General features: G+C 41.4%; 2 protein-coding genes across 8 annotated transcripts in view; one reads left to right on the forward strand and one right to left on the reverse strand.

The window, feature by feature from the left end:
- The window catches only part of Capza1 (capping protein (actin filament) muscle Z-line, alpha 1), a 41725-nt gene extending 24137 nt beyond the window's left edge, over window positions 1–17588 (reverse strand). For both annotated transcript variants that reach the window (NM_001355044.1, NM_009797.3), the window contains exon 1: window positions 17423–17588. In NM_001355044.1, coding sequence (NP_001341973.1) covers window positions 17423–17461 — 39 coding nt within the window. In that variant the 5' untranslated portion in view covers window positions 17462–17588. The remainder of the gene's footprint in view (window positions 1–17422) is intronic.
- Window positions 17589–27424, forward strand: part of St7l (suppression of tumorigenicity 7-like) — an 84823-nt gene continuing 74987 nt past the window's right edge. For 3 of the 6 annotated variants that reach the window (NM_153091.3, NM_001253702.1, NM_001253703.1), the window contains exons 1-4: window positions 17589–18391; window positions 21107–21189; window positions 23929–24094; window positions 26605–26659. In NM_153091.3, coding sequence (NP_694731.1) covers window positions 18178–18391; window positions 21107–21189; window positions 23929–24094; window positions 26605–26659 — 518 coding nt within the window. In that variant the 5' untranslated portion in view covers window positions 17589–18177. Of the gene's footprint in view, window positions 18658–21106; window positions 21190–23928; window positions 24095–26604; window positions 26660–27424 lie in introns of all 6 variants that reach the window. The other 3 variants (NR_045578.1, XM_030252589.1, XR_003954315.1) reach the window with 3 other exon arrangements.

Raw genomic sequence — 27424 nt, forward strand, 5'->3', positions numbered from 1 at the left:
ACAGGTGGGTCTCTTGAGTTTGAGGCCAGCTTGGTCTACCCTGTGAAACCCAGTCTCGGAATCATTCCACCTCCCAAAAACCAGCAAAGTCATAGGATCCACCAAATTTTACTGGAAAAAAGATGACAAAACTCAACTTTTAGTTTCTAAAAATCAACAAATTAGTAGGTTTTGGAAGTGTTAGAATAAGTTTTTAGAATTCTAAAGCAAACCACATAATGAAATCAAGCATTATCACCAATTTTAAAGGCAGTACAAAGTTGACCCCAGCCACTTGTACTATTCAACTGTGCATTAGAGGCACAGAGCACCGTGGAGACACTTTCTTCTACTGCACATCGTGATGGCCTTGCTTTGTGCTCTACGTAGTCATTCTCCAAGGGTTAGGATCTACCCGGCATCTCATTTTTCCTTATATATTTAACCTTTCATTAAAAACCTCTAACCTTTGGGCAGTTCCAATTTTTAGTTTACTAAAATATTCTTCAGCTGTGCCAGTTTGCTGTTCAGAAAATTATTTTGACTACTCCAAGTTTTCACTTTCTTGATTTTAGTGATTTCCTTTTACATATACACAACTGTCTCTATGAAGACAGATAACAGCTATTCCTGTTTGGTGCTCCTTCCAGCATTCCTGTACATTTCATCTATAGCCCGTCTCTAGTTCTTTCAAGGGCAAGGCTAGGTAAGCTTGCTGCTTCTGATCAGGTTATAAACACTTTCCCTTCTTTTTAAAACTGCCCTAAAGACAAGGTTTTTCTACACAGCCTAGCTTTCCTGAATTCACTTTGTAGATCAAGCTGGCCTCAAACTCAGAGATCCACCTGCCTGTGCATCCCAGTGGTTTTATGTGCTACCATGCCCTACATGAATGCCTTATCTTTTGAGTGAGTCTAAGGGCAGCAGGCTACTTGTTTTGGAGGTGGGGTGGGGTGAAGGCAAAGGGGTTGAGACAGGACTTCATATAGTGGTACAGTCCGGCCTCAAACTCAGTATGTAGCTCAGAGTGGCCTTGAACTCCTACTTCAGCCACATGAGTTCTGGGATTACAGGTATGAGACACTATGTAACACTATTCTCAGTGTTCATTCTCACTGCTATATTCTGAGAATAAATTCTGATTTTGCCAATAGCTTAGTCTAACTGGAGGAAAGCTAGACAGTAATCCCTCAATTAATATGCTCTAAGACTGTTCTGGGTCCTTCCTTCCTTATTGCCTCTAGATGTGCTTCTATTTGGCATTTGACAATATCTACATACAGATATCTGATAGTTACAAAATGATGGAGATAATGATAATTAGTAGGCCTGTGCTAGCTAGTTTTTATCAACCTGACATGGGCTAGAGTCACCATCTAGCCCTTAACTGCAGGAAAGCTTGTAGGGCATTTTTAAAACTAATGATTGGTAAGGGAGGGCCCAGCCTATGGTAGGTGGTAGCATCCCTGGGCTGGTGATCCTGGTTCTATAGAAAATCAGGTTGAGCAAGCCAGGAGGAGCAAACCAGTGAGCAGCACTCTTCCATGGTCTATGCAACAATTCTTGCCTTCCGGTTTCTGCCCTGACGTCTCTCCAGTGATTAACTGTGATGTGAAAGTATAAGCAAAATAAACTTTTTCCTTCCCAACTTGCTTTTGGTCATGGCGTTTCATTTAGTCACAACAATAGAAAGCCTAAGGCAATGCCTAACTTCAAAGGAATTTCTCAGCATAGATATAGCACACAATGGAAGAAAAACAACAAAAGCCCCCTAATATTTAATGTGCCACTCATGAAGATGTTAAAGTCACAGAGATAGCAAAAAAGATGATTATCTAACAGGCAAGACAGCTCTATTTCCAGATTAGCACACTTCATAGGATTTTAAGTTCTTCATGTTCATATCAAAGTTAAACCATTTTGTGCATGTATGTACAGGTACATACTTGTCATGGAAGGTATGTGCAGGGAGGCCAGAGGAAAACTCTCCAAGGTTGGTTCTTTCCCACCACCTTGTGGAATCCAGGAAAGAACTCAAGTTGTCAGGCCTGTACACAAGTACCTCTATCTCAAGCCTTCAAGCCGTTCTTACACAAAACCCAATCAACCGACCAACCAAAGTCTCACAAGCCTTTTGAAACTAAGCTGGAAGCTGAGTGCACTAGTACACTACTCAAACCTGACGGGAGCCAGAAAGATGGCTCCGCGGGTACAGGCCCTCGAAGTCAAGTCTAACAACCTGAATTCCATTCCCTATCTCAAATTGTCTGCTAACCTCTGTATGTGTGTGCAAGTACTCATATAAATCCACTCTAAACAAGTAAATAAAATCACCATCAGGAGAACTTGAAATTTAAAAAAAAAAAAGAGGGACAAAACAAACAAACCAACAGTCTAAATGTAGCTGTGAAGTAGTGGTACTCAATCCTATAATCCCAGCATGTGGGAGGATGAGACAGGAGGATCACCTCAAGTTTAAAGATAGTCTGGGTGACATAGACACATCTAAGTCAGCCAGAGTTACAGTGTAAAAGAATCTAAAAGTCTGAATGTTGAAATATGATTTTCTAATGTATATCTTCCTTAGTGTATAAAGTAACAGTTGCCGGGCGTGGTGGTGCACTCCTTTAATCCCAGCACTCAGGAGGCAGAGGCAGGTGGATTTCTGAGTTCGAGGCCAGCCTGGTCTACAAAGTGAGTTCCAGGACAGCCAGGGCTACACAGAGAAACCCTGCCTCAAAACACCAAAAAACAAAACAAAACAAAACAAACCCCAAAAACAAACAACAAACAAAAGCAACAGTCGATGAACACAAAATATTAAGTACTCATTGACAACTATTATAAATAAAGCAAGAAATTAGTACATCTTTTGAACAATAAAATCTGTTTTCTTTTTTGTTTTTTCTATGCCGTACTGATTCTCCTGGATTACACTAAGTAGACCAGGCTGGCTTCAAAATCACAGAGATCTGCCTGCTTCTGCCTCCTGAGTGCTGGGATTAAAGGTGTGCCACCACACCTGGCATGGGCCTGTTTTCATTGTTTATTTGTGGCAAATACAACTAGCTTATATCACCTTTGGCCAGTGTGTTTCTCAGGACACCACAGAAATGTGAATCTCTTTCTCAGGCAAAGTGCTTATATTACAAACCTAAGTATATGCTAATTAACAAATCACCTAAACACATATTCCAGCTGGTGGAGGGGGTGGAGGGTGGCTCAGACAGAGATATTTGGATCTGAGTTAAAAACCAGCCTAACCTCTCAGCCTTGAGAAACAAAAGTGTCAGCAAACAGACTTATAATGGAGAACACTGTCGATGAATATTTGACACTCACACAATCATACAGTAAGTATGTGTTAAGTGCACAAATAAGGGCATAAAGGAAGGCACCATTAGCTCTACCTATGTACACAGGAAGGGGTTTGGTCTTCAAAGGCAGGTATCTGAATTAAGAGATGGATTTAGAGACACAGTAGACGAGAGAAACAAGGGTTCTGAAGCTTAATGTGTGTTGTTTATTTCACTTTAGCAAATTTTCAATATTAAGGGCATACAAAGAGAACCAGTAACTTTTTAAAAACGTAAGTGCTCCTTTAAAACAAAATAATTTGTTTATCTTCCCTACTTATCTATAACAGCTTGGAATTTACATCTGTAAAACTTACTGTCCTAGATAGTTGATTGGTGATTTACCACATGCTTCAAAATCAGATGCAAAAACAACAAACAAAAACCTCCCAGGCAGGACTGACACTGAGCTCAGCAAGAACCAGCCCACCTTTGCTATCTAAGGGGTGCTACATCCCACTGCCTTGTTGCCTGCAAGCTGGGCCTGTCTTCAGCAAGAATTGCCTGGCCTTTGATGTCTCTAATTATTCTCCATTTACTGATACCCAAATCTCTGCCCACTGGCTATAAATCCCAGCTGTCCTTACTGGATTAGTAGTAGAGAATAATCTTTCCTTTGTGGCCACAACCTTGCATAGTTTCTTACCATTTTAACATGTACTAAATCATTTTTCCTTAACAGGAGTCACCATTGTATGTTACTCCAGTTCATACTATACTGTCTAAAAATGACATACTTAAGCATAAAGTTTACCATAAGAAAGAAAAAAAAAAAGCTGGGCTTAGTGGTACTTGTTTTAATTCTAGCACTCAAGAGGCAGAGGCTGGGAGACCTCTTTGAGTTTGAGACCAGCTTGGTCTACATGGTCAGCTCCAGGGCAGCCAGGACTTGTCTCAAACAAAACGCAACAGCTATCTATTTTATAGCTATCAATCCCAGCCATTTCTGTTTCTAAGCACCGAGTTAGAAGATCATCTTCATTCTGGGCTCTAAAACATCCAGAATTTTGACAAGATTTCTGAGCATGTTATCTTAATTGTTCATTTAAAGTGAATGTTATGCCTTTTCTTTTTCTTTTTCTTTTTTTTTTTTTTTTGGTTTTTCGAGACAGGGTTTCTCTGAATAGCCCTGGCTGTCCTGGAATTCACTTTGTAGACCAGGCTGGCCTTGAACTCAGAAATCCGCCTGCCTCTGCCTTCCAAGTGCTGGCATTAAAGGCATGCGCTACCATGCCCCACTATGCCTTTTTTTTTAAGTAAACAAAATTTAGAATGTTAGGTCAACCTAAGTGGAGATTAAGAAAAGTCCTGTTTTTCATAAATGCAACAAGTATGTAGAGAGGAATGGAAAGGACCTAGTGGTTTAATTAGTAGATCTAACTGGATATTGAAAGAACTGTAGCAGAACAGAAAGACAGGACATGTTAGTAATAGTAAAACCCTCATACACATAAAACAAAAATAAAATTTCAGAAAACATTTTAACTATTAAAATGCTAAAGAGAAGGTAGGGTTAGCAGTAAGAGCTTGTGCTGGACGGTCACACAACAGTGGGAGACAGCATTTGCCTCTAGGATCTGGTGCATATGTTTATGACATTCTAAAGTAAACATACATCCTTACACCAATTTTACTTTTTCTTTGAAGTTACTGGGAATCAAACTGTTTCCCATGACATCTTTAACACTCAACTGCTTGGATTTAGTTTCTTTATTTGTGAGTATAATTCCTATGCACATTGATTAAGGACAGTTTTAAGTATCCAGTGAGGTAATATAAAATATACTTAGAAGCCGGGCATGGTGGTGCACGCCTTTAATCCCAGCACTCCGGAGGCAGAGGCAGGCAGATTTCTGAGTTCGAGGCCAGCCTGGTCTACAAAGTAAGTTCCAGGACAGCCAGGGCTATACAGAGAAACCTTGTCTCGAAAAACAAAACAACAACAAAAAATATTCTTAGGCACAGTACATAATTTTTATCTCTTAAGCAAATGGCCAGGTATTACAAATTTTGAGTTACATGTCCTCTTTTAAAAGTTCTGACCTCATTTACAGAGTGAATTCCAGGGTAGCCACAACTACACAGAGAAACCCTATCTTGAGCTGCCCCCCCCCCCAATAAAAAAGAAGAAAAAAAAGCATGAAAAAAAAAACATTTCATTTGCTTTAAGCATTGAAATCACTGGGGACTTAAATGGGCAGATGCTTGGGCTCTGCCTGTAGAGGTTTTGCTGTGACAGCTCTCTTAATAGGCAGAGATGTAAGATTTAGTTGGGGCTGGCTTTTACAAAACTCCCTCCACTGCCAAAGTTGATTGTCACTACCTTCAGCTATTATGAATTGTAGATTATCATGGTAGATACAAATAATACAAGATAAACCACATTAAGTACAAGGCTGGCAAAGACACATGAACAATATCCCTTAATAAGGAATATTTAAAAATAACTACTTAATATTTTTAAAGATGCATTTTTTTTCTAAATTTTGTGTAAACGTATGTGGTTATATGCTCATGAGTGTCTACATAGTCTAGACAGAAGCAGTGGATATCCTGTAGATAGAATTATAGGCAGTTGTGAGCCACGGAGTAGGTGCTGGAAACCAAACTCAGGACCCTTGCAGTAGTATGTGCTCTTAACTACTAAGCCATCTCTCCAGCCCTAAAAATGTTTAAATTAACTATAAATAAAAACGTGCCAAATCAAAGTATAGAGGATAAAGGATATAGATCTTAAGAGGCAGGAAACGGAGTCTTTAAAGCCAAGCTCTGCAAAATCCTTCAGAATCTTTTTGAGGACATTCCAAGTGAAAGAACAGTAGAGGGTGTGGTGGGACCTGTGTTGGTCCATGCTCAGTCAGCAGAGGAGAGAAAGGAAGTGAGAGCCCATGCAGGATACACAGTGATCCTGTCTTATTACCCAAAGGCTTTACCTGAGCTTAGAAATGTACTTTATTGTATACCTGTTATAGAAGATGATGTCATTAAAATTTTTGGATTATATGGATAACTTGCTTGGTTATAACTTCAGATTCAAAATGTTTAAAATATTGAGAGGCCAGGTTTAATCCAGCTAGCTACTTAGGAGACAGGCAGAAAGACCACAATTCAAAGTCTTCCGAAGCAATTCTTTGTTTTGCACTAAAGTAACACTTTAAATGCTTAATGATGTCTCAAAATAAAAAGTAAAAAACGAGAGCTGGAGAGATGGCTCAGAAGGTAAGAGTACTTCCCAGGACCCACATGGTGGCTCATAATAATTTGTAATCTCCAGTTTCAGGAGATTCCTCTCTCCCCCTTCTTACCCTTGCAGGTACTAGACACACATGTAGTGCAAATACATACATGCAGGCAAACCATACAAAATAAAAATAAAATCTTAAAAAAAGGTTGCATATACAGGTCAGCGGTAGAGCACTTCTACAGCATGAACATGGGTTTAGGTTTAAAACCCAATACTACATGAATAGATGGATTAAACATATTATATATTACATATATAATATTTATACTGCACAATAACTATAATAATGTGCTAAAAATATAATTTCCCATGTGCCTACAATAGTTGGGGAAAAAAATCTAGCCTCTTTTGTATTTATCAGCATTATTTCATTCTTATAACTAATTTCTTCAACTTAGCAAATATGAGTACCTGAAGGAGATGGATTTTGTGGCCTGATGAGTCAAACTACTTAGTATAACAGGTGAGAATTAAGATTTGAACCATAGCAAGGTTCACTGTTACTTGACTCTATAAGTATCATCAGAACACTTAAAAATAAATTCCTGACCACTGATCTCCAGAAATTCTGACTCGATAGATCTAGAAATTTACTTTTGAAAGAATCACCAGGGCGCTGGCGAGATGCCTCAGCGGGTAAGAGCACTGACTGCTCTTCCAAAGGTCCTGAGTTCAAATCCCAGCAACCATATGGTGGCTCACAATCATCCGTAATGAGATCTGACGCCCTCTTCTGCTGTGTCTGAAGACAGCAACAGTGTACTTACATATGATAAATAAATAAATCTTTAAAAAAAAAAAAGAATCACCAGAAATAATACTGTAGGCAAGAACTGTTTTAAGCAGCTGTTATAGCAGAAAGCTTTTTTTTTTGGGGGGGGGGGGGCACACATGCATGCCTGGTGTCACAGCAGAAAGCTCTTAAGGGAGCCAGTCTCCTTGGCCTTGTCATGGGGATTTCCATCATCTTTCACCTTCTGAAGCCATGATTCTCTAGCACGTTTTATGAAATAATTTTTGGTGGCATGCTTAAAGGTCAAAAGACCACTACCTGGATTTAACAAATTATGATGCTACCAGAGAATCTGGCTGTCTCACACCTATGCAGGCATCAACTTTAGGGCTGTGCCACTACATCAGCACAACTAACTGTTCAGCATCTCCTCTTACTATCTACCACCTACATAAGAAGCCAAGGGCCTAAGGATGATACAAGCTCTAAAAGCAGATTGCCAACACTGTATCCATTCTACTGATTACTAGTTCTGGACAGTTGTTTTATTTTCTATTTTTTTTTAGCTTCACTTCACTCCTAGAAATATTTGAACAAGAATGCATATTTATAAAGTATTTAACAGGTTATCTCAGTGCAATATAATTCACAAGGCAAAGTCTGGTCATTTAAAAAAAGCACCACCTTTCTTTGATACAGCTTTTCTGCCTTTATGTTACACTATGCCTTCCACAGTAATGTCTGGTTCACTCAGATAACTATTGTATCTCACAATAACTTAAAATATGCATGTGCAAGCAGTAGTAAAGATAAATTTTGGATACTTCTCAAAACTGAGTACTATAACTGTGAAGAATTTATAGTAACCCAGCTGGAAAGGAAGTAAAGGCTGGAGGCAGAAAGAACAACTAAGCATGCTGTAAGTAAAGGGGGCTGGAGAGATGTCTCAGCAGCTGAGAGTACATACTGCTCTTGCAGATCTGAGTGCAGTTCCCACCTCCCAGGAACTCTCACAACTGACTGTAACTCCAGCTGCATGGAATCATGGTATCCAAGTCCCTCTGGACTTTCAGGGAACCTACATTCATGTGTGCATACCTCCTCCAGCTCCCCACATAGACATACATACACACAATTTTAAAAATTAATGATGGAAATAAGTCTAAAAATGTTGTTAAGGAGCCTGGAGGGGTGATGTATACCTTTAATCCCAGCATTCTGAAGGCAGGCAGAGGCAGGCAAATCTGTGAATTTGAAGCCAGCCTGGTCTACATTAGCAAGTTCCAGGACAGCTAGGGCTACATAATAGTTAGAATCTGTCTCAAAAAAACTAAAATATGGCTCTTTAAGCTCTCACCTTTCTTACTCTCTAGCCCTCCTTCTCTCTCTCTCTCTCTTCCCCCTTCTCTCCACGTGGCCTTGGCTGGTGGTCTCTCTCTTTCTACCTTCTCTCTCTCTGCCTTTCTACAATAAAGCTCTAAAACCACAAACAAACCAACCAACCTAAAATATGTAGTTCTCTTGAAGGCAGGTAGATTTCTGTGAGTTGAAAAACAGCCAGGGTTACAAAATATAAACAAAGGGGGGGGGGGGAAGAATGCCTCAATGGGAAAGGGCAGTTGCTGGCAAGCCTGATATTTCAAGGTCAGTCTCTGTAACTCAAATGGTGAAGGAGAAACTAACGTACTGTAAAATTTCTCCTCTAATTTATGGGGCAACAAACACACACAGAGTAAAAAAGAAGTTAAAAAACAAAGTAAATCACTAAGAAAATGACTCAGTGGTTTAGAGCTTGCCCAACATAGACATACAATAAAAAATAAAAGGCCTCCAAAGAAAACAGTACATGGATGTGGACAGGTTGAGTGAAAGGTAAGGTAGGGTGTGGTAGTGAATGCCTATAATCCCAAACATTTGGGAGGTGGAGGTGTGGACAGTAGCTATTACCAAAACAGGGCATCTGAATAAAAATGGCTCCAATAGGCTCATAGGGTAAGGCACTATTAGGAGTGGCCTCGTTGGTGTAGGTGTGTCTTTGAGATCTCAGAAGTGCCACTGTCACTTCCTGCTGCCTTGGGGTCAAGAAGTAGAACTCTCAGCTGCCTCTCCAGCACTAAGTCAGCCTGCTTGCTACCATACTTCCTGCCATGACAATAATAGACTAAGCCTCTGAACTGTAAGCCAGCCCTAATTGTTTTCCTTTATAGGAGTTGCTATGGTCATGGTGTCTCTTCACAGCAACAGAAAACATAACTAGGGGTGGAGAGATGGCTCAGCAGTCTTGAGTTCAATTCCTAGGAACCACAGGGTAGCTCACTACCATCTGTAATTGGATTTGAAGCCCTCTTCTGGTGTGTCTGAAGATAGTGACAGTGTGCTCACATATAAAGAAAGAAAGAGAGAGAGAAAGAAAAGAGAAAATCTAAGAGAAGAGGATCATCCTTTCTATATGTTTGAGCTACAAGAGAAACTGGCTACATGAGACTCCATTTCTAAAAAACATAAGCAAAAACAAAGGAAAAAGGGTCTCTTGGTCTGGATACAATTTGGTGGTAGCATGCTTTCTTAGCATTCACAAGGCCCTGTGTTCAATTCCCAGTACTGAAAGTTGGTGTTTTGTGTTCTTCTGCAAGTAAGAGAATAATGGAGGGATAAGTAGAAAGGCAAAGTTCCAGAGAATGCTCTAATGAGGATAAAGCAGACAAGCGTAAGAAATAGCTTTGCAACCCAGAACTCCACTTTGCTTGGATTATACTAGCATGTGTGTTGTTTTGTTTGAAATAGGATCTCACTATGCAGCTCTTGCTGGCCTTGAAATTTTTATGGAAACTAGTCTGACCTTGACTTTACTCCCCACCACTGGCATTTTTGTTTCTAGACAGGGTTTCTTTGTGTAGCCATGGAACTCACTTTGTAGACCAGGCTGGCCTCGAACTCAGAAACCCGCCTGCTGGGATTAAAGGCGTGTGTCACCACACTCGGCTTCCATTGACCATCTTATGACTAAGAATAATTAGGCTTAAGTATGAATAAAATCTAAATTATCATGGATGGGACATACCAGTGTCCAAAGACTTACATAACCCAAGCCTGTCAATCAAAACAGGAAACCACTTGGCTCCAGTCCTTAGTACCTATCGTGGTTTGTATATTCTTGGACCAGGGAGTGGCACCATTTGGAGGTGTGGCCTTTTTGGAATAGGTGAGACCTGGTTAGAATAGGTGTGTCACTGTGGGTGTGGGCTTAAGGCCCTCACCCTAGTTTCCTAAGTCAGTCTTCCACTAGCAGTCTTTGGATAAAGACATAGAACTCTCAGCTCCTCCTGCACCATGCCTGCCTGGATACTGCCATGCTCCCACCTTGATGATAATGGACTTAACCTCTGAACATGTAAGCCAGCTCCAATTAAATGTTGCTTTTTATAAGACTTGCCTTGGTCATGGTGTCTGTTCACAGGAGTAAAACCCTAACTAAGACAGTACCTAAGTTCCTCCCTCCTTTAGAAACCACAAAGCAGCCCAGGTGGTAACCTGGAGTCTTTGAGTATTTGAGTATTATTCTCACTCTTGTGGCCAGCTGTAGAGCATGAATGCATTTCTTTTCTTTCTGATCTGTATGATGGTTTCATTTTTGAATTAAATTTTCTTGCACTGCAGATCTTCATGTGCTTATTTCAATTCCTTGAAAAAGACTCCAAGACCCTGGAAACATCAGGTCCAGACCTTGACCACAGGCAGTAAGAGAGAAAAGGAATAGTATATGGATATTGAAATCTAGTTAAAAACAACAACAAACCAAGTAGCCTTTTGTCTTCATTATTATGACTAATTTCCTCTACCTAGGGTTTTCAATTTCATGATCCATATGAGGAGTTTATTTATTTTTGGCAAAGAGATGTAAGAAATTTGTACATTGGACAAAGGAAAGCACAAAGAATGCCTGGTTGTATGTTTTTGTTGTTGTTGTTGTTTGTTTGTTTGCTTGTTTTTTCAAGACAGGGTTTCTCTGTATAGCCCTGGCTGTCCTCAAACTCAGAAATCCACCTGCCTCTGCCTCCCAAGTGCTGGGATTAAAGGCGTGCGCCACCACCGTCCGGGCGGTATGTCTTTTTATTAAGCTCTAAAGGAAAGGACTCATATCAAACAAAGGAAACACTCCCCTTAGGGTCTTGGCAAGGCTCCTTGCAGGGACACATACACAGTTGCAGTGGCACACACAAGGTGTGGCAGCTTATGAGCTCTATTAGGACAACCCTGCTGGGGTAGATGGGGGAGCCATGGGGCTGAATGTTCCCAGCAGTGGCACAGCAGAGCACCAGAGAGCACCAGTAATGGCAGCAAGTGCTCAGACATAAAGATACACAAAAAGGTATTCAAACCATAGAGACTATCAGAAAGTGTACTTTATAAGAGCCAAGAGAGAACCACAGGAATCAATGAATCTTTTTCACACAGTAAAGTCTGTAAAACTATACTATGTTCTTGGTGTTGTGCTAAGCACTAGATAAAATGGCATGATTCCAGTTACTAACTCTGCTTGTTATCAGAGGAAGCACAGGAATGAAGACAATCTAAGAACCTCTGGAACATTTTAATGTTTCAATTTTTAAAAGAAAGATCTTCTTCGCTGTCCTCCTCCTCCTCTTTTTTTTTTTTTTTTTTCCTTTTTCTTTTCCAGAGAGGGCTTCTCTGTATAGTCCTGGCTGTCCTGAAACTCACTCTGTGGACCAGGCTGGCCTTGACTCATGTGGATCCACCTGCCTCTGACTCTGGAGTGATGGGACTAGAGGTGTGCCTAGTGCTGGGTTTTAACTCACAATTCATAGGAAATGGTATAGTACGAAATGAATGGCTGAAAAGCAGACAGACCTGGGGTCTGCATTTTATGACTAATTAATAATAAATACTACCCCACTTAGCATCAAGGCTGGTTCCAATGAAATAGTTCACCATTCTAGAAGAAATCATAATAAACCTATAGTCACGTGGATTGTATCTGTTTAGATTTTGTGTTCTGGTTCGGGATTTTGTAACAAATTATAAGGCTTCTATCACCAAGTAGAGCTAACTAAAGGTATGAAGAGGAAAATGATAAAGTGAATGTTAGCTGACAACTTCCTAGAAAGTTACCAGTGTAAGTAAGACTCAGAGTTTACTTCATCCTACAGGGATTTAATTCATCTAGTAAAGTATGTAATTGAGGATAGCCAGCCTAAAAGTAGATTTTAACAAGCTCCAACAAAGCTCTTAAATCCCAGCTTCTATTTACAAGATTTAAAAACTGTTGCTATTATTAAGGTAGGTAGGGAGTGTGGATGTGTGGATGCCAGAGGACAGCTCTGTGAGGTCATTTCTCTCCCTTCACATTTATCTGTGATCCCGACAGTGAATGCAGGCACCAGGTTTGTCCAGCAAGTATCTTTACTCGATAAGCATCTCTCACTGCCCCATTTATATTTTTTACATCTCTACTACATAGTTTGATAAACTTGTTTCTAGAAGGAGGAGGAGGAAGAGGAGGAGGCGGTGGCTGCAGCAGCAGTTTTTACAATTTACATTTGTAATTCCAGCATTCAGGAGGCTGAGACAGAATGTCAGTTCAAGGGCAGCCTTGGCTACATAACCAATTCTAGGCTAGCTTGAGCTACATACTACGTTCTTGCTTTAAAAACAGAACAAAGCAATTAAACAAAAAAGCTTTTTTAAAAAAGAAGTCCTTAAGCCAGGTGTGATGTGTGACAGCCACATGCTTATAATCCCAGCACCCATGAAGCTGAAACAGGAGTCCCCAGAGACTGAGGGGAGACTGTGAGCTACAGAATGGGACTGTTTCAAGACCCAAATATCCAATGGAACAAACAAAACAAAAACCAAACAAACTCTTACAAATGAGACCTCTGTCTAAATTAAAATCATACAGATCCACTTCTCAGTATTTTTAAAGTTATATGCACATATTTATTTATTAGGTTAAAAAGGAAAAACCATGCTAATCAGTTTTGTTCAATCCTAGAATTCTTTTCACATTGTTGGAAACAAACAAATAAAACATTAAAAAAAAAACAACCAACAAATTGCCGGGCATGGTGGCACACGCCTTTAATCCCAGTACTTGGGAGGCAGAGGCAGGTGGATTTCTGAGTTCAAAGCCAGCCTGGTCTACAGAGTGAGTTCCAGGACAGCCAGGGCTACACAGAGAAACCCTGTCTTGAAAATCCAAAACAACAGTAACAACAACAAGTCAATGCTGAATCATGAAATAAAGAAAACAGGAGAGGCAGAGAACCCAAATGCATCACTCATCTCATACCTCAAACTTCCTAATTAAGCTATCTTGGTCTTGGTAAGCATTTGGAACTAAGTTAACTGAAAAGCACAGGTACCTGGAATAGTTTCCAGAAACTCATTTAAGGGATAAGACTAGAAGCACTTATCCGCCTGTTACTAACCTTCTCACTTCCTGCTTTGTTTAGGACAGCTCATTCTGACCATTTCAGGTAACGATGAAGAAAGGGGGGGATGGGGACAGAAAAACCAAAAAAACCAAAAAACCTTCCTCTTTAAAAGTGATAAAACCTTTACCAGCTGGTTATAAAAATGATTTACTTGCCTTTATAGAAATGCTTGAGAGAAATCAACAGCCTCAAATGGCAAAGTTATGTCAGGGCTTACGGCTTTCACAAAACATACAAAGATAAGATTATTAAATTATTCCTTTTGGGACCACACCATGCATACTTTAAAAAATAAAACAATAACAACAAAACATACCTATCCCAAACTAAACACATTTGAAGTCTTTAGCAACAAAGAAAATGAAAATTCTGGATTTCTTTCCAAGAATTCAAAGTAGAAACTAATGCTCAAATAAGACCTGCAGACCTGCAGACTGGTCCACATGACTTTGCAGATACTGGTGAGTGCTCGCTCTACCACTGACTGACCTACATAGCCAGTCCATCTCCCACCTCCCTTCCAGTTTTTGAGACAGACTCTCCAAGTTTTCCAGGCTGTACTTCAATTTGCTCTGTAGCCTGGACAGACCTTACATTTTTCTATGCTCTTGCCTCAGCTTCCTAAGCAATTAGGATGATAGGCCTTGGTCACCAGGCCAGGAAAGATTTTTAAGATTAGTTTGTACTGCTTGGATAGTGGCTCACGACTATAAGCCTGACACCAATGACCTCAAGACAGAAGAGTCACTGGGAGTTATGTCTGGGCTCCATAGTGAGTTCCAGATCAGCTTGAGCTACAGGATTTGGACTGTCTCAATAAATCAAAATAAGTAAACCTCATCAGGGGTTACTTGCTTATGAATCCCAAGACATTCAAATCAGTAAAATCTCTTCTCAAAACGCACACACACACACCCCAAAACTTTTTTTTTTTGAGAAAGTATTTCATTCATGTAGCCAAGGATGGGCATGAATTCCTAATCCTCTTTGCCTTTATCTCCCAAGAGCTGAAATTATTATAGACAGGTATCACCAGGACCAGCCTTTTCCCCTAGCTTTTTAATCTGTTAAAATCAATCTAAAGATTAGAAGGGAAAGCAGGCAAAGTAGGAAAGAAGCTCAAAAATCAAGAAGTCTTACAAAGTCCTTTCTTTTCCTTCTTTTTGAGACAAGGTTTCTCTGTATAGCCCTGGCTGTCCTGGAACTCAATTTGTAGACCAGGCTGGCCTCAGACTCACAGAAATCCACCTGCTTTTGCCTCCCAAGTGCTGGAATTAAAGATGTTGTACCAGCACCACCACCGCCCAGCAACCCTTTCTTTCTACTCATAGATTTAAAGAGATATGAATGTGCCTGTCAGCTCTGAGGAAAGGAATCTAATAAAACTACAGGAATCTCAAGTTACTAGGGTCTCTCTATGTAGTCCTGGAACTCACTATGTTGACAAGGCTAGCCTTGAACTCAAGAGATCTACCTGCTTCTGCCTCCTGAGTGTTTAGATTAAAGGCATACACCACCATGCCTGGCTCAAATCATAAGGATTTTTACTGTATCATTATACCACATTATCTACACCAATAAAGATAATGTAGTCAATTAAAAACAACAAAGAAAAAAACCTCTATTAAACCCAGAATCGTGGGAGACGGAGGCAGGAGGACAAATTGGAGATCAGTCCAGTCTACAGAGCAGGTTCCAGACCAGCTAGAACTACATAGCAAGAATTTGTCCCAAAAATACAAAACAAAAACTAAAAGCTCTTTACTAAAGTAGGAATAGAATTTATTACAAGTTCCGGGGTAGATTTACTAGTTATGACTGGCTTGTTCTACTATTACTAAAACTAAGCAATAAAGTTAAGTGTGATGGTATGCACCGATAACTGCAGTATTTGAGAGACAGAGACAAGCAGATTAGGGGTTGGGGTCACTCTTGGCTGTATAATGAGATGTTTATATGAGCCAAACCCGACCCAGTCTTAAGAAAAGGAATAAAAACATTCACTCTAGCCGGGCGTGGTGACGCATGCCTTTAATCCCAGGACTTGGGAGGCAGAGGCAGGCGGATTTCTGAGTTCGAGGCCAGCCTGGTCTACAGAGTGAGTTCCAGGACAGTCAGGACTATACAGAGAAACCCTGTCTCGAAAACAAACAAACAAACAAACAAAAACAAAAAAAGAAAGAAAAAAGAGAATCAACACTAAAGTGTTATTTGGTGGCTTTTTAGTTTTTGTCCTACTAATGCTTAAGTTCAAACACAGGATGTTGCACATGCTAAGACTCTACTAACAAACTGCCACCCTGGATCCTGGTAAGTGGTTTATAAAGGTGGTAAGCACCCTTTTCAGCATTTAAAGACAGTGGCTCATTCATACACAGGTGTATGTTAAATTATTCTTTTTGAAGAAGTGATTAAAAATAGTCTGTTCCCCTGTCAACAATCTCCAATTTCTTTTTCGAAGAACCCAGGCAGATTTTATAGAACATTGGAGAGCACATACTTTGTAACAGTCACTGCAGGAAACAAAAGACATATTCTTGTCCCTAAGTTAGCTAATGAGACCATTCTAACTTGTAGCAGCCCTAAGAGTCTGTGTTTATGGAAGAACTAAGTACTTTCCTTTTTGGACAGTTTAGCAAATGTACGTTGTCAGAAAAAGTTATACTATCAAATTTGGAATACACCCTGGTATTTAAAACACTTTTAAAGATCTATGTACACAAACGACACTCTTGACATACCCAGCTATAAAGCACCATAGTAGGTCATCAAAAAAGGTTGGGTGTTTCATCCAAACCGAATGTGTTAAATGTGAGGTTTATTTACGACCCATTTAACCTTTCTGGAGTTGAAAAAAAAGTCGTCTGGCTATTTCTCACTGCTTAACAGGAAGTTAAAAAAACAAAACAAAACAAAAGACTTTGAAAAAAATTATAGTTAAGATTAAGACAGAAGGGACGGAGTCACCTTGGGGCTAAACGTTCACACAAGAGAGCATAGGCAGGAATAAAGGTGCTGGTCAAATTCTTAAGCAAATCCCTTGAGGTTTACTGATTTATTTTTATCCAATTAGTTTAATCGTCAGTAGTAGAGAAAAGATGAGAGAGGGTGTGTATTTCGGTGGACAGACACCACCAGAGGACCTCTCCCTCCCTGACAAGGAGTCCTGACAGCAAAATCACTTCCTGAGGAAGGAGGAGCAAAAGGGAAGTTAAGGAGGCCACTCTGATCAGGAAGTGACTCGTTCTAAACTAACCCCAATCATACCTATAAATGGGGGGATGGGGTGAGCCCCAACTGCCAAAAGCGGTAAAATAACTGCTGCCTGACACGTCCCGACATCACCTTCACCTCCTCTCTTATAATTACAGAAAAGAGTCTAGAGTTAAAAGTCAATCAGGCAAAGTGTCTCCTCTTGAAAGAAGGTTGTGCTCTGTCCAGGATGAAAAGAGTTGAGGACTGGGGGACTGGGGCCACCGTGAGGCAGACGAAAGCTCCTTTAAGGAAGGAAGCGTCCCGGGGCCAGAGGGACTATGCCAGCACCGGGAAACAACCTTCTTCTTCCTGGGGGCACCGCCAGGTTTCTCACTGCTGCCGGCTCGGACCCCTGGGCCCCGTCGAGGAAGGAAGTAAAAGAGAGAGGCGGACCCCTTACCTTCTCTTCATCCGACACCCGATCCTCAAAGTCGGCCATCTTGGCTGCTCTGGCCCAGCCCGGCGGGCCGGCGCGAGGCAGGCCGGGAAGGAAGCTGAGTGGCGGAATCACCGAGGGGCCGTCGGAAGGAGCCGCCCGGAAGCTCAGGCCAAGAGGGCGCCATGTCAGTTCCGCGCGGGTGTGACAGCCTGGAGTCGGCGCTCTAGGAAGTCGGCTTGCCCCTCGGGGCTTTGCAGCCTTAACATCTTTCTCCCTGAGTTCCGGTCACTTTCCCATTCGTCCTGGAGTGCTTGGTGGCGGGCCTCGACTCTTGCGTGGCGTCTGGGCTCCCTCTGGTCATGGAGCAGTTGCTACACCTCTAAGTTTTTCTGATCCGGTTGGTCTCCTGGGCCGCCGAGTCCAGGGCACTAAGAGCTGCTCGGCTCTTTGAGACATCAGTACTTTTCCGACCCCGGCACAGGGCGACAGGTTACCCTCAACCACGTATGGAAGAAAAACCACTTCCCTCCGGCGCCACACTGAGTCCGTTTCCAGAAGAATAAGCGCCACCATCAGATGCTTCCCCGCCCTCCTAGAGGACTAGGTAGCCCCTCAGTCGGCCACCGCGCTCCGCCACCTTCCAGATCTCCAGCCAGTTCCCCAGGACTCAGCCTAGACAGAGGCCAGCTTCAAGTCCGCCACTATCCCAGGATTCCCGACTCCGGGTTTCCGGCCCTTCTCCCCTCCCAGGTCCCGGCGCCTGCCGGAGCCGCAAGATGGCGGACGGAGACTACTTCGCGGAAGCCGCGCGGGCCGTGGGGTGTCCCCATGCACCTGTTCCTGGCTTGGGCCTGGGCCCGCCGCTGGGCTGGAAAGAGCGGCTGAAGGCCGGGTTGGCGAACTCTGGGTCCACGCTGTGGTTCCTGGCGGGGCTGGGGCTGCTTTACGCTCTGAGGGTCCCGCTGAGGCTGTGTGACAACGTGACAGCGGGTGAGAGGCCCAAACCTCCCGGACAGTCGGGGACAAGTGCCAAAGATCAGAGATTCTCGGGGAGACATGGAGGGCTTTGCAGAAGGAAATTGGTGTTGCATGCTCCAGTGGGTTTATTTTTGTCGCTTGGGCCACCTCCACCCGGCAGCTGATTGTTAGAACCGTGCTGCAGTTTCCCGGCCCCTCCCTAGATCGCTGAAGGTTCGCCCTCTCTATTCTGTCTACGCTACCACAGGAAAAGCTACCTGACACGCTGCAAGCTCCAGGTAGTAGGACAGAAGAGAGCATTCCCAGATGTGTACACACAGTTTATAGACATTCCTATCGTTTGCAGGGCCCCTTGAAAAGTCGTACCTCAGAGTTTCCCAGCTGCCTAACTTAAAAGAACTCACACCCAGAAAAGCAAGATAAGCACATCTGTCATACACGATAGAAAATGCTATGATTTTAGTGGACCATACTTTTATTGTAAGACAGTTCGGTTAAGAGACGTTTTTCGTAATATTTTTATTGTGAGTAATAAGATAGTCTAGGAAAGGGAGAGGAGAGAGAAGTGCAGACAACGGTGGGTTTGTTTAATATTTTCCTTCGGCAGTTGTACAATGTTTGTCATGTAGCCTGGGCCAAAGATAAAAACTTGTAAGCAGTGTTGACCTGTGCGGATTCTGCAAATACTATTCCCTGGCCGTAGGTAGGATGAAAAGATGGACTCCTGGATCTTTTGTGGCGTTATTGCAGTATTTTTTGCTGCAGCCTCAGAAGAAGATGGAAATATTTCCTTCTTTTTGGTTTTTCGAGACAGGGTTTCTCTGTGTAGCCCTGGCTGTCCTGGAACTCTGTAGACCAGGCTGGCCTCGAACTCAGAAATCCGCCTGCGTCTGCCTCCCAAGTGCTGGGATTAAAGGCTGTGTGCCACCACTGCCTGGTGAAATATTTCTGTTAGATGGTGACACTGTTAATTTTTCTGTCCTTTGAGAAGGCAGTGGTCTCCCTTTTCTGTCTCATGAGATGACATGAAAGACCATAGGATAATGTTCTAAAATGCTTTTTGTATTTTAGAGTATTGGTACCACATACTGTCTAATTTGTCTGTAATAGGTTGGTGAAGTGTTTAATGGTAATTTGTGTGCTCATTAAAGTGCTATTCATCGAGTTTGTCATTTATTTTTCTACTTCTTCTTGTTGCTTTGAGGCCAGGATGTTGCCAAGACATCCTGATCCCTTGAGCCACTTCTTAAGTGGTGGATTTAGAGGCATATACTAGCTAGCCTGGCTTTAAACCAGGAATGCTGACACATGCTTGTGATCCCAGTACTTGGGCTACTGAAAGTACAGTACAGATATATCAGTTGTTAAAGGCCAGCCTCAGCTACATAGTAAGTTTGAGACCAGTCTGGACTATCTTAGACCATGTTGTGAAAGTGCATTTAGCTTTTTATTCTTATATATTTGCTGAAGTTCTAGTCTAACTTACTTTTACAGCTTGTATTTTAGATTTTCAGAAAAGCAGGCTAAATTATCTCACTGTGACTTGATTTTCTTTTTTCTTTCTTTGACCCTAGATATTGACCCTAGGGCCCTGTACACACTCATTTTGATTTACTTCTTTTTTTTTTTTTTCTTTTTCTTTTTTTTTTTTTTAAAGATTTATTTATTTATTATATGTAAGTACACTGTAGCTGTCTTCAGACCCTCCAGAAGAGGGAGTCAGATCTCATTACAGATGGTTGTGAGCCACCATGTGGTTGCTGGGATTTGAACTTTGGACCTTCGGAAGAGCAGTCGGGTGCTCTTACCCATTGAGCCATCTCACCAGCCCTTGATTTACTTCTTATTTAACTAAACAACAGTGTAAAACCTCACTTTTATATCCATGAGAAGATTCTTAAGATATCAGACAATGGAAACTTAAAGTCACTTTTTAAAAATTTATTAATTTTAATGTGTGTACACTCTAGCTGTACAGATGGTTGCGAGCCTTCATGTGGTTGTTGGGAATTGAATTTTTAGGACCACTGCTCGCTCTGGTCAACTCCACTCTCTCAGTCTCTGCTTGCTCCAGCCCAAATATTTATTTATTATTATATATAGTACACTGTAGTTGTCTTCTGATACACCAGAAGAGGGCGTCAAATCTCATTATGGGTGGTTGTGAGTCACCATGTGGTTGCTAGGATTTGAACTCAGGACCTTAGGAAGAGCAGTCAATGCTCTTAACCCCTGAGCCATCTTGCCAGCCCCCACTTTTGTTTTAAGAACTTTTTCAAATTAATTTCACTTTAGGTATTAATGTTGACAGTTACTGACTTAGGGCAGTCAGCTTAGAATTTTTGAGCTTTGCAATAGTGGGAAAGCTGTCTGCATTCCATAGAACTTTTGGATTTTGATCTTTTCCCAAGCTAGCATTATGATCTCTATGGTACTGGGCAGCAACAGTAAGCCAGTGCTTCCCACTTGCATTCATACAAAGTGGAGAGTAGACAAGCAGTGCTATCCAGGACATTGTGTTGCTAAGTAATGGCAGCTGGAAGGTTAGTGATGTAGCTTACATTTTTTACCTGCAGTATTTTTAGTCTATAGGCTTATTTGAACATAGCCTCATCAGAGCCCAGGCTTCTTTACTGCTTACCTCCATCTGCTGAAACATACTTGCATGATTGCAATGGACTTAAAATTTGTACTTTGTAAAAACTTTAATGTTTTCTCTTTTAACAGTGACAGGGTTTTTAAGTTCACTGACACCCAAGTTCTATGTGGCACTTACAGGGACATCTTCTTTGATATCTGGACTAATATTTGTAAGTAGTTTCTATTTTCTTCACCTCTATTTTGATACTCATTTAAAAATTGTTTATATATTTACAAATCTATAAGTATTTGTTAGGATTTCCAAAATGTGTTTGATAGTGGGAAAAAGTTACTTAGAAACAAGTTTGAGAAATACCATGTTTCCTTGTCATCTTTTAGAGCGAGTGGTAGTATTTATTACATGTTAGGTTTCTTTTTGAGATAGGGTCTCATTATGTAGTCTAACCTGGCCTTGAACCCAAGGTGGTTCTCCTGCCTCTACCTCTGAGTGCTAGGATTACAGGGGTGAGTTACCATGCCCGACTTCATTTACTACATATTGAAAACTTGTATACAGAATGGTAGACGGCTCAGGTGAAGGTGCTTGCTGCCAAGGCTGACTGATGACTTGACACATGGTGGGAAGAGAGAACCAACTCCTGCAAGTCCTCTGATCACTACTCTTGTGTGCCTGCACACTCATAAACACATAAGTGTAATAATTAAAAACAAAAACCAAAATACCCTGCATACTGGAATCAGGGAGGGAGGGTTGGTTGAGATGGATTAGAAGTTTAATGATCAAAGCACCTACGTTATTATTTCAAAATGAATGAGGCCGGGGAGGGGGGGGTGCGGGGGGGGGGGGAGATGACGCGTAGTCAGTAAAATGCTTGCCCTGTAAACATGAAGGCCTGCCTTCAGGTCTCCAGCACTCAGGTAAAGGTGAGGAATGCTTGCACGCCTGGCATTCCAGCTCTGGGAGCTGGAACTCGCTGGCCAGCTAGACCAGCCAAACAAATGAGTTCCAGGTTTAGTGACTGAAGAGACCCGTGACCTTCACACACATGTGCATTACACATGCACAAGTATGTAAACATCAGTCCTTCACGTGGAAATTAATGTCATGGGTTATTCTATAACTACTGTTATCAAATTTTTCCACTTTTCAAATGGTTTCAAGAGAATCTGAATGTACAGAATTTATTACTTTATAAACAGGATCTCTTGTAAGCTAGTTGGCTTGAACTTATTCTGTAGTCCAGGTGGCCTTGACTGCCTGGCCCTCTTCCTTTGCTATATAAGTATTCCCCCATCATGTCCAGTTTATGCAGTGCTGAGACTGGAACTTAGGACCTGTGTATACTAGGTAAGCACCTAACAACTGACTTACATCTCCAGCCCCTGAATATACAGGTTTTATATATAATCTTGCAACATTTTAATTTTGACAGCACTGGGCAGACTGTAACTTATGTCTGGGACTTAGCATTCACTCATTCTAAGCCCCAAGTGTTTCAAAACGCAGAGCTTTTAGTTTGTGTTTATGAGTATTTTGTATTTCTGTAAATACAATGAAGTAAATATCCTGCATATCTGTTATGGGAAGATAATAGTACTCATTTCACAGGACTGGAGGAACCTAAATGAGATAATACATGTAGAAGTTTGTAATGTGAAGGTTCAGGGAACACTTACTGACTGTTGGCTGTTATTCTGTGAAGTCACACAATGAAGGACCACATTTGACTTTAACTCAATTTTTCCTTCAATACTGCTTTCCATTTAAAAAATATTTTAAAAATATGTTCTTCATTAACATCTCTAGGTTCTAGTGTTTCTTATTGTATACTTTGAGAAAATTCCTCTACAGATAATAGTATTAAATATTTATCATGCCATTTTTTTCCTGTTCTTTTTTCTCATCTGTAGGTGGTGCTGTACAGCTTTAGTAGAAATTGCAATATTTCTTTGACATTTTTATTTTTTGTTTGTGATTTTTTTGTTTTGTTTTCTTTTGATTTTTTGAGACAGAGTTTTTCTGTGTAGCTTTGGTTGTCCTGGAACTCACTATGTAGACCAGGCTGGCCTTGAACTCAGAGATCCACCTGCCTTTGCCTCTTGAGTACTAGGGTTAAAGGCGTGGGCAACCACCACCACTACCCGGGTCTTTGGCCTTTTCTAGTCGTTGAGATAAAGTTTCAAAATACAGAGAGTTTAGTTTGTGTTTATAAGTAAGCCACAGAAATACAATAAAACAAATATCTGATGTTCAGATAGTTCAACCTGGGGAAGAACTTGTCTCAGCGATGTTAATAGCATTGCTGAATATAGACCAGTGCTTTGGTTCAGGAAGGATTCTTATTAGGATTCTTATTAGTTCAGTTTACTAGGTAAGGGAACTGAGGCTCTGAGATATTAGAGGTTAATTGGCTTGCCCAGTACAGTTAATAAATAGGGGATCTGGTGTGAAGCTTGGAAGCTTGATCCTAGTTTAATAGTACTTGCTTTAGTTTTGAATTGTGCTGCAGATAGAATCAAATGACAATGAGAGGGGGAAAAGGTCTGCTATAGATTAGATACTCTTCCTTCTTTATTGACACTTCCCACTTTGTAGCTTGTGCTGGCCTGGAATTTATGATCCTCCTGCCTCAGTGTGCTAAGAGTCGAGACTAGAGGCAGGTGTTATCACATCTGACTCACTCTTAGTATTCTTTAATGCCTTTCAGCATGTGTAGAGTGTAGCCTAAGCTTGCCTAAACCTCATGACAAATCTGTAAGAAGGGTATTTCACTTTTACATGGCATCTGTATTTAGGGAATCTTGGGTTTGGGGGTTTTCTTCTGCTCATTCCCTCACCCACCCAAGAGCAGATTGTGCATGTAAAGTGCTGAACTGAATAAGAACACCTCTTCAATTTGTATTTATGAATTGCATTTTAAGTGAAAAATTGTTTCTCTTTATTACAGATATTTGAATGGTGGTACTTCCATAAGCATGGTACATCTTTTATTGAACAAGTGTCCATAAGCCATTTGCGGCCACTGATGGGAGGAACAGAGAGTAGCATTTCAGAGCCGGGCTCTCCTGCCAACAGCAGAGAAAGTGAAACCCTCAGACACCACCATCTATCAGGTGTTTGGTTTTTTGTTTTTGTTTTTGGTATTTCCAGAGTGGTATAGATTGATTTCATTACAGAGGATACAAAAATCAGTCTCAAAACAATAAAGCAGTTTGTGTGTTTATGCCCCCATCACATGTAATGATAGTAGGATATAGGGGCTTAGGGAGGTGATCAGATTATAAAGGTAGAACCCTCATGGATAGAATTAATGTCCTAAGGAAAGATACTCCAGAGAGCTATTTATTCTTGTCACTTTATGAGGAAATAATAAGAAAGTGCCATTTACAAACTAGGCATTAAAACTGCTAGCTCCTTGAACGTGGATTTTTCCAGCCTCTAAAACAATAAGAAATACATCTCTGTTGTTCTTGTCATTGTAGTTCAAATAGGATAAGACACAGAGATAACCTTCCTTCCTGTAAATGCAAGTAAGCCATGGCTGGTGTAGAGCACAGATATCCTCAAAGTCTCAGACCCCTTCTATGTAGCCTGTTATCCCAGACTCAATTGTTTGTTTATTTATAGAGAGTTTCATTATATAGCCCTGACTGACCTGGCATTCTCCCTGTATTCTAAACTGGTCTCAGACTCAGAGAGATCCTTCTGCTTCTGCCTCCAGAGTGTTGAGATTAGAGGAGTGCACCACAATGCCCAGCCAGTGGGCAGTTTTTAACCTGTGGCCCAAGGTGCTTATTCTGGTTTTAGCCATCATATTTACCCTTTAGTCACTAGGAAAACATTCACTCACTTCTCCTAACTCACCTTGCACTCTCCAGAAGTATCTAGCATGCACAAGGCCTCGTTCAATTCCCAACACTACCAAACAAAACATGTGTAACACACGTAATACTAGCATGTGGGAGATTGAGGCAGAAGGATCAGGAGCTGAAAATCATCCTTAGCCAAGTTTGAAGGAGCGCTGTCCTGCATACGAGGGGGTCAAGGTTAAGTGACATCATGAAGGTGGACCCTTGATCTAATAGGATTGTTACAAGAAAGGGGGTGGGAGATTATTCTCTCTCTCACTACCATTCAAAGACAGGAGATAGGCTACTACTGTCGCTAAGACTGTCTAGAGGCTGAAGGGTTTTGAGATGCATGCCAGATACACAGACAGTCATGTGGTTGCAGATGTGAGCAACCATGACAAGGTCTCCTCAGTTTTTATTTTGTAGTCTTTCTTCTAACCTTTACTTTGTGCTAACCTGAGCATACTGTACGGTTTGTTTTACGTGTGTGTGTGTGTGTGTGTGTGTGTGTGTGTGTGTGTGTGTGTGCGTGTGCGCGCATAGATGTGCCCATACAAGCATGCTCAAGCAATCTATAAGTTAATACCTTATTCTTTTATATTTATTTATATTGCTTTATGTGTATGAGCTTTTAGCCTGCATGTATGTCTACATATCATGTATGTGCTTGGTGCCCACGAAGATCAGAGGAAGGCATTGGATCGCCTGGAAATGGAGCTATAAATGGTTCAGTCACCACGTGGGTGCTGGAAAACATACCAGGGTTCTCTGTAAGAGTAACAGATGACAAATCTTCCCTCTAGCCCCCCACACCTTATTTTTTGGGATAGGGCCTCTAGCCCCCCACACCTTATTTTTTGAGGTAGGGTCTCATGATGTTCCTGGAGCTCACTATTTTGGCCAGAATAGCTGTCTGTCAACTCCAGGATCTGCCTGTCTTCGTCTCCCTAGCCTAGAATTACAGAAGTGCGTTGCCTTATCTGGCTTTTATGTAGATGAGGGATCCAGTTGGGTCTTCTTGCTCAGCAAACATTTCACACACTGAGCCATCTCTCTAGGCCCAATGTATAGCTTTATACTTCCTTAGCTTGGAATGTTCTGGATCTGGAAACTGACTCTCTTAGTTGTTATGTGCACTAATGTTTTGCCTGCATGTGTCTGTGTGAGGGTGTTGAGTCCCTGGAACTGGAGTTACAGACAGGTATGAGCTGCCATGTGGGTGCTGGGAACTGAACCCAACTCCTCTGGAAGAGCACAGGAGGTCTTAACCACTGAGCATCCCTACAGCCCCAGCTCTTTTTAGGTTTTTAATCTTAGTTCAAATGTCACTTCCTCTGTAAAGTCTTCTGCGATAGTCTGTGTGTGTGTGTGTGTGTGTGTGTGTGTGTGTGTGTGTGTGTGTGTGTGTGTAATAAAACAGCTCTAATATAGTACATATCAGGTAGTTCAGGTGGTTGTTTGCATGACTAATCCTCATGCTATACAAGTTAGTTCCAGAAGCTGTAGTAGGATCTAGGAGTGGATGAAGTTTTAGTAGATCCTGTTTTAGAGAAGAAACTGAAAACTGAATTATGAACAAAGTTTCACTGAGACAGAAATACAACAATAACTCTATCTGATTCTGATTGGATTCTGAGAGCAAGGGTGACTTGTACGTTTTTCCTGTTGGCTATCTCTAACTGGCTCTGTATAGCTCACAGGATGAACAGTAAGTGTTGGTTAGTGAAGATTTACCTGCATGTGACTGAACCAATCTCTCCTCTTGTTTTCAGAATGCAAGGTCTGGAGAAACCCTTTAAACCTCTTCAGAGGAGCAGAATACAGAAGGTAAGAATTGCCTTCAGTACAAGTATGGTGTGGGGTTCAGGTTCAAGTACTGTGGGTGCTTGTCTTATAAATGTCTTATAGCCTCTTCTGATTGGAGATACTGACTGTATTAAAGTGAATGGGTATCACCTTGACTGCGTTTAGTTTTTCTTTTTTTTAAATACAAAAGGAAATGACATCTCTTTAAAGTGTATTCTTTGACATTTTCGTCCTTGTATATAACGCACGTGTCACACTCATCCTCCATCTCCTCTTCCCGCTTCCTCCCCAGATCTCAGTTCTACTTGCACGTGTTTCCCTTCTGCGACCCGCTGGGTGTAACCACTGGAGCAGAAGTCAAGCCCTTGAGCTCCTCTCCCTTCTATGACTGAATGTTTACTGGCTCAGTCTTATGTAGATGCAACTGTAGTCATGAGCTTGTTAGTGTCATGGCCTTGTCATACTCTTAGGACAGCATTTCATAGTCCTTTTTCCTATCGTTGAGATCTTAAGTTTTTTCTGCCTCTATCCTTGGTAGAGGTGCTGGGGCTTTTTTTTCCTTCTTTTAAATCTGTTTCTGTTGTTATTTTGAGACAGGGGCTTATTATGCAGCCCTGGCTGTCTTGGAACTTGTATACAGACCTAGCTGGCCTTGAATTATAGAGAGCCACATCAAGAGTGTATTTGCTTACTGTGCCTGTTTTTACTTCTTTATTTTGTTTTGTTTTGTTGTTGTTTTGAGACATACCTCTAGCTGTCCTATAACTCAATATGTAGACCAGGCTG

The sequence above is a fragment of the Mus musculus genome, chromosome 3 (genome assembly GCF_000001635.26).
Source record: "Mus musculus strain C57BL/6J chromosome 3, GRCm38.p6 C57BL/6J".
Lineage (NCBI taxonomy): Eukaryota > Metazoa > Chordata > Mammalia > Rodentia > Muridae > Mus > Mus musculus.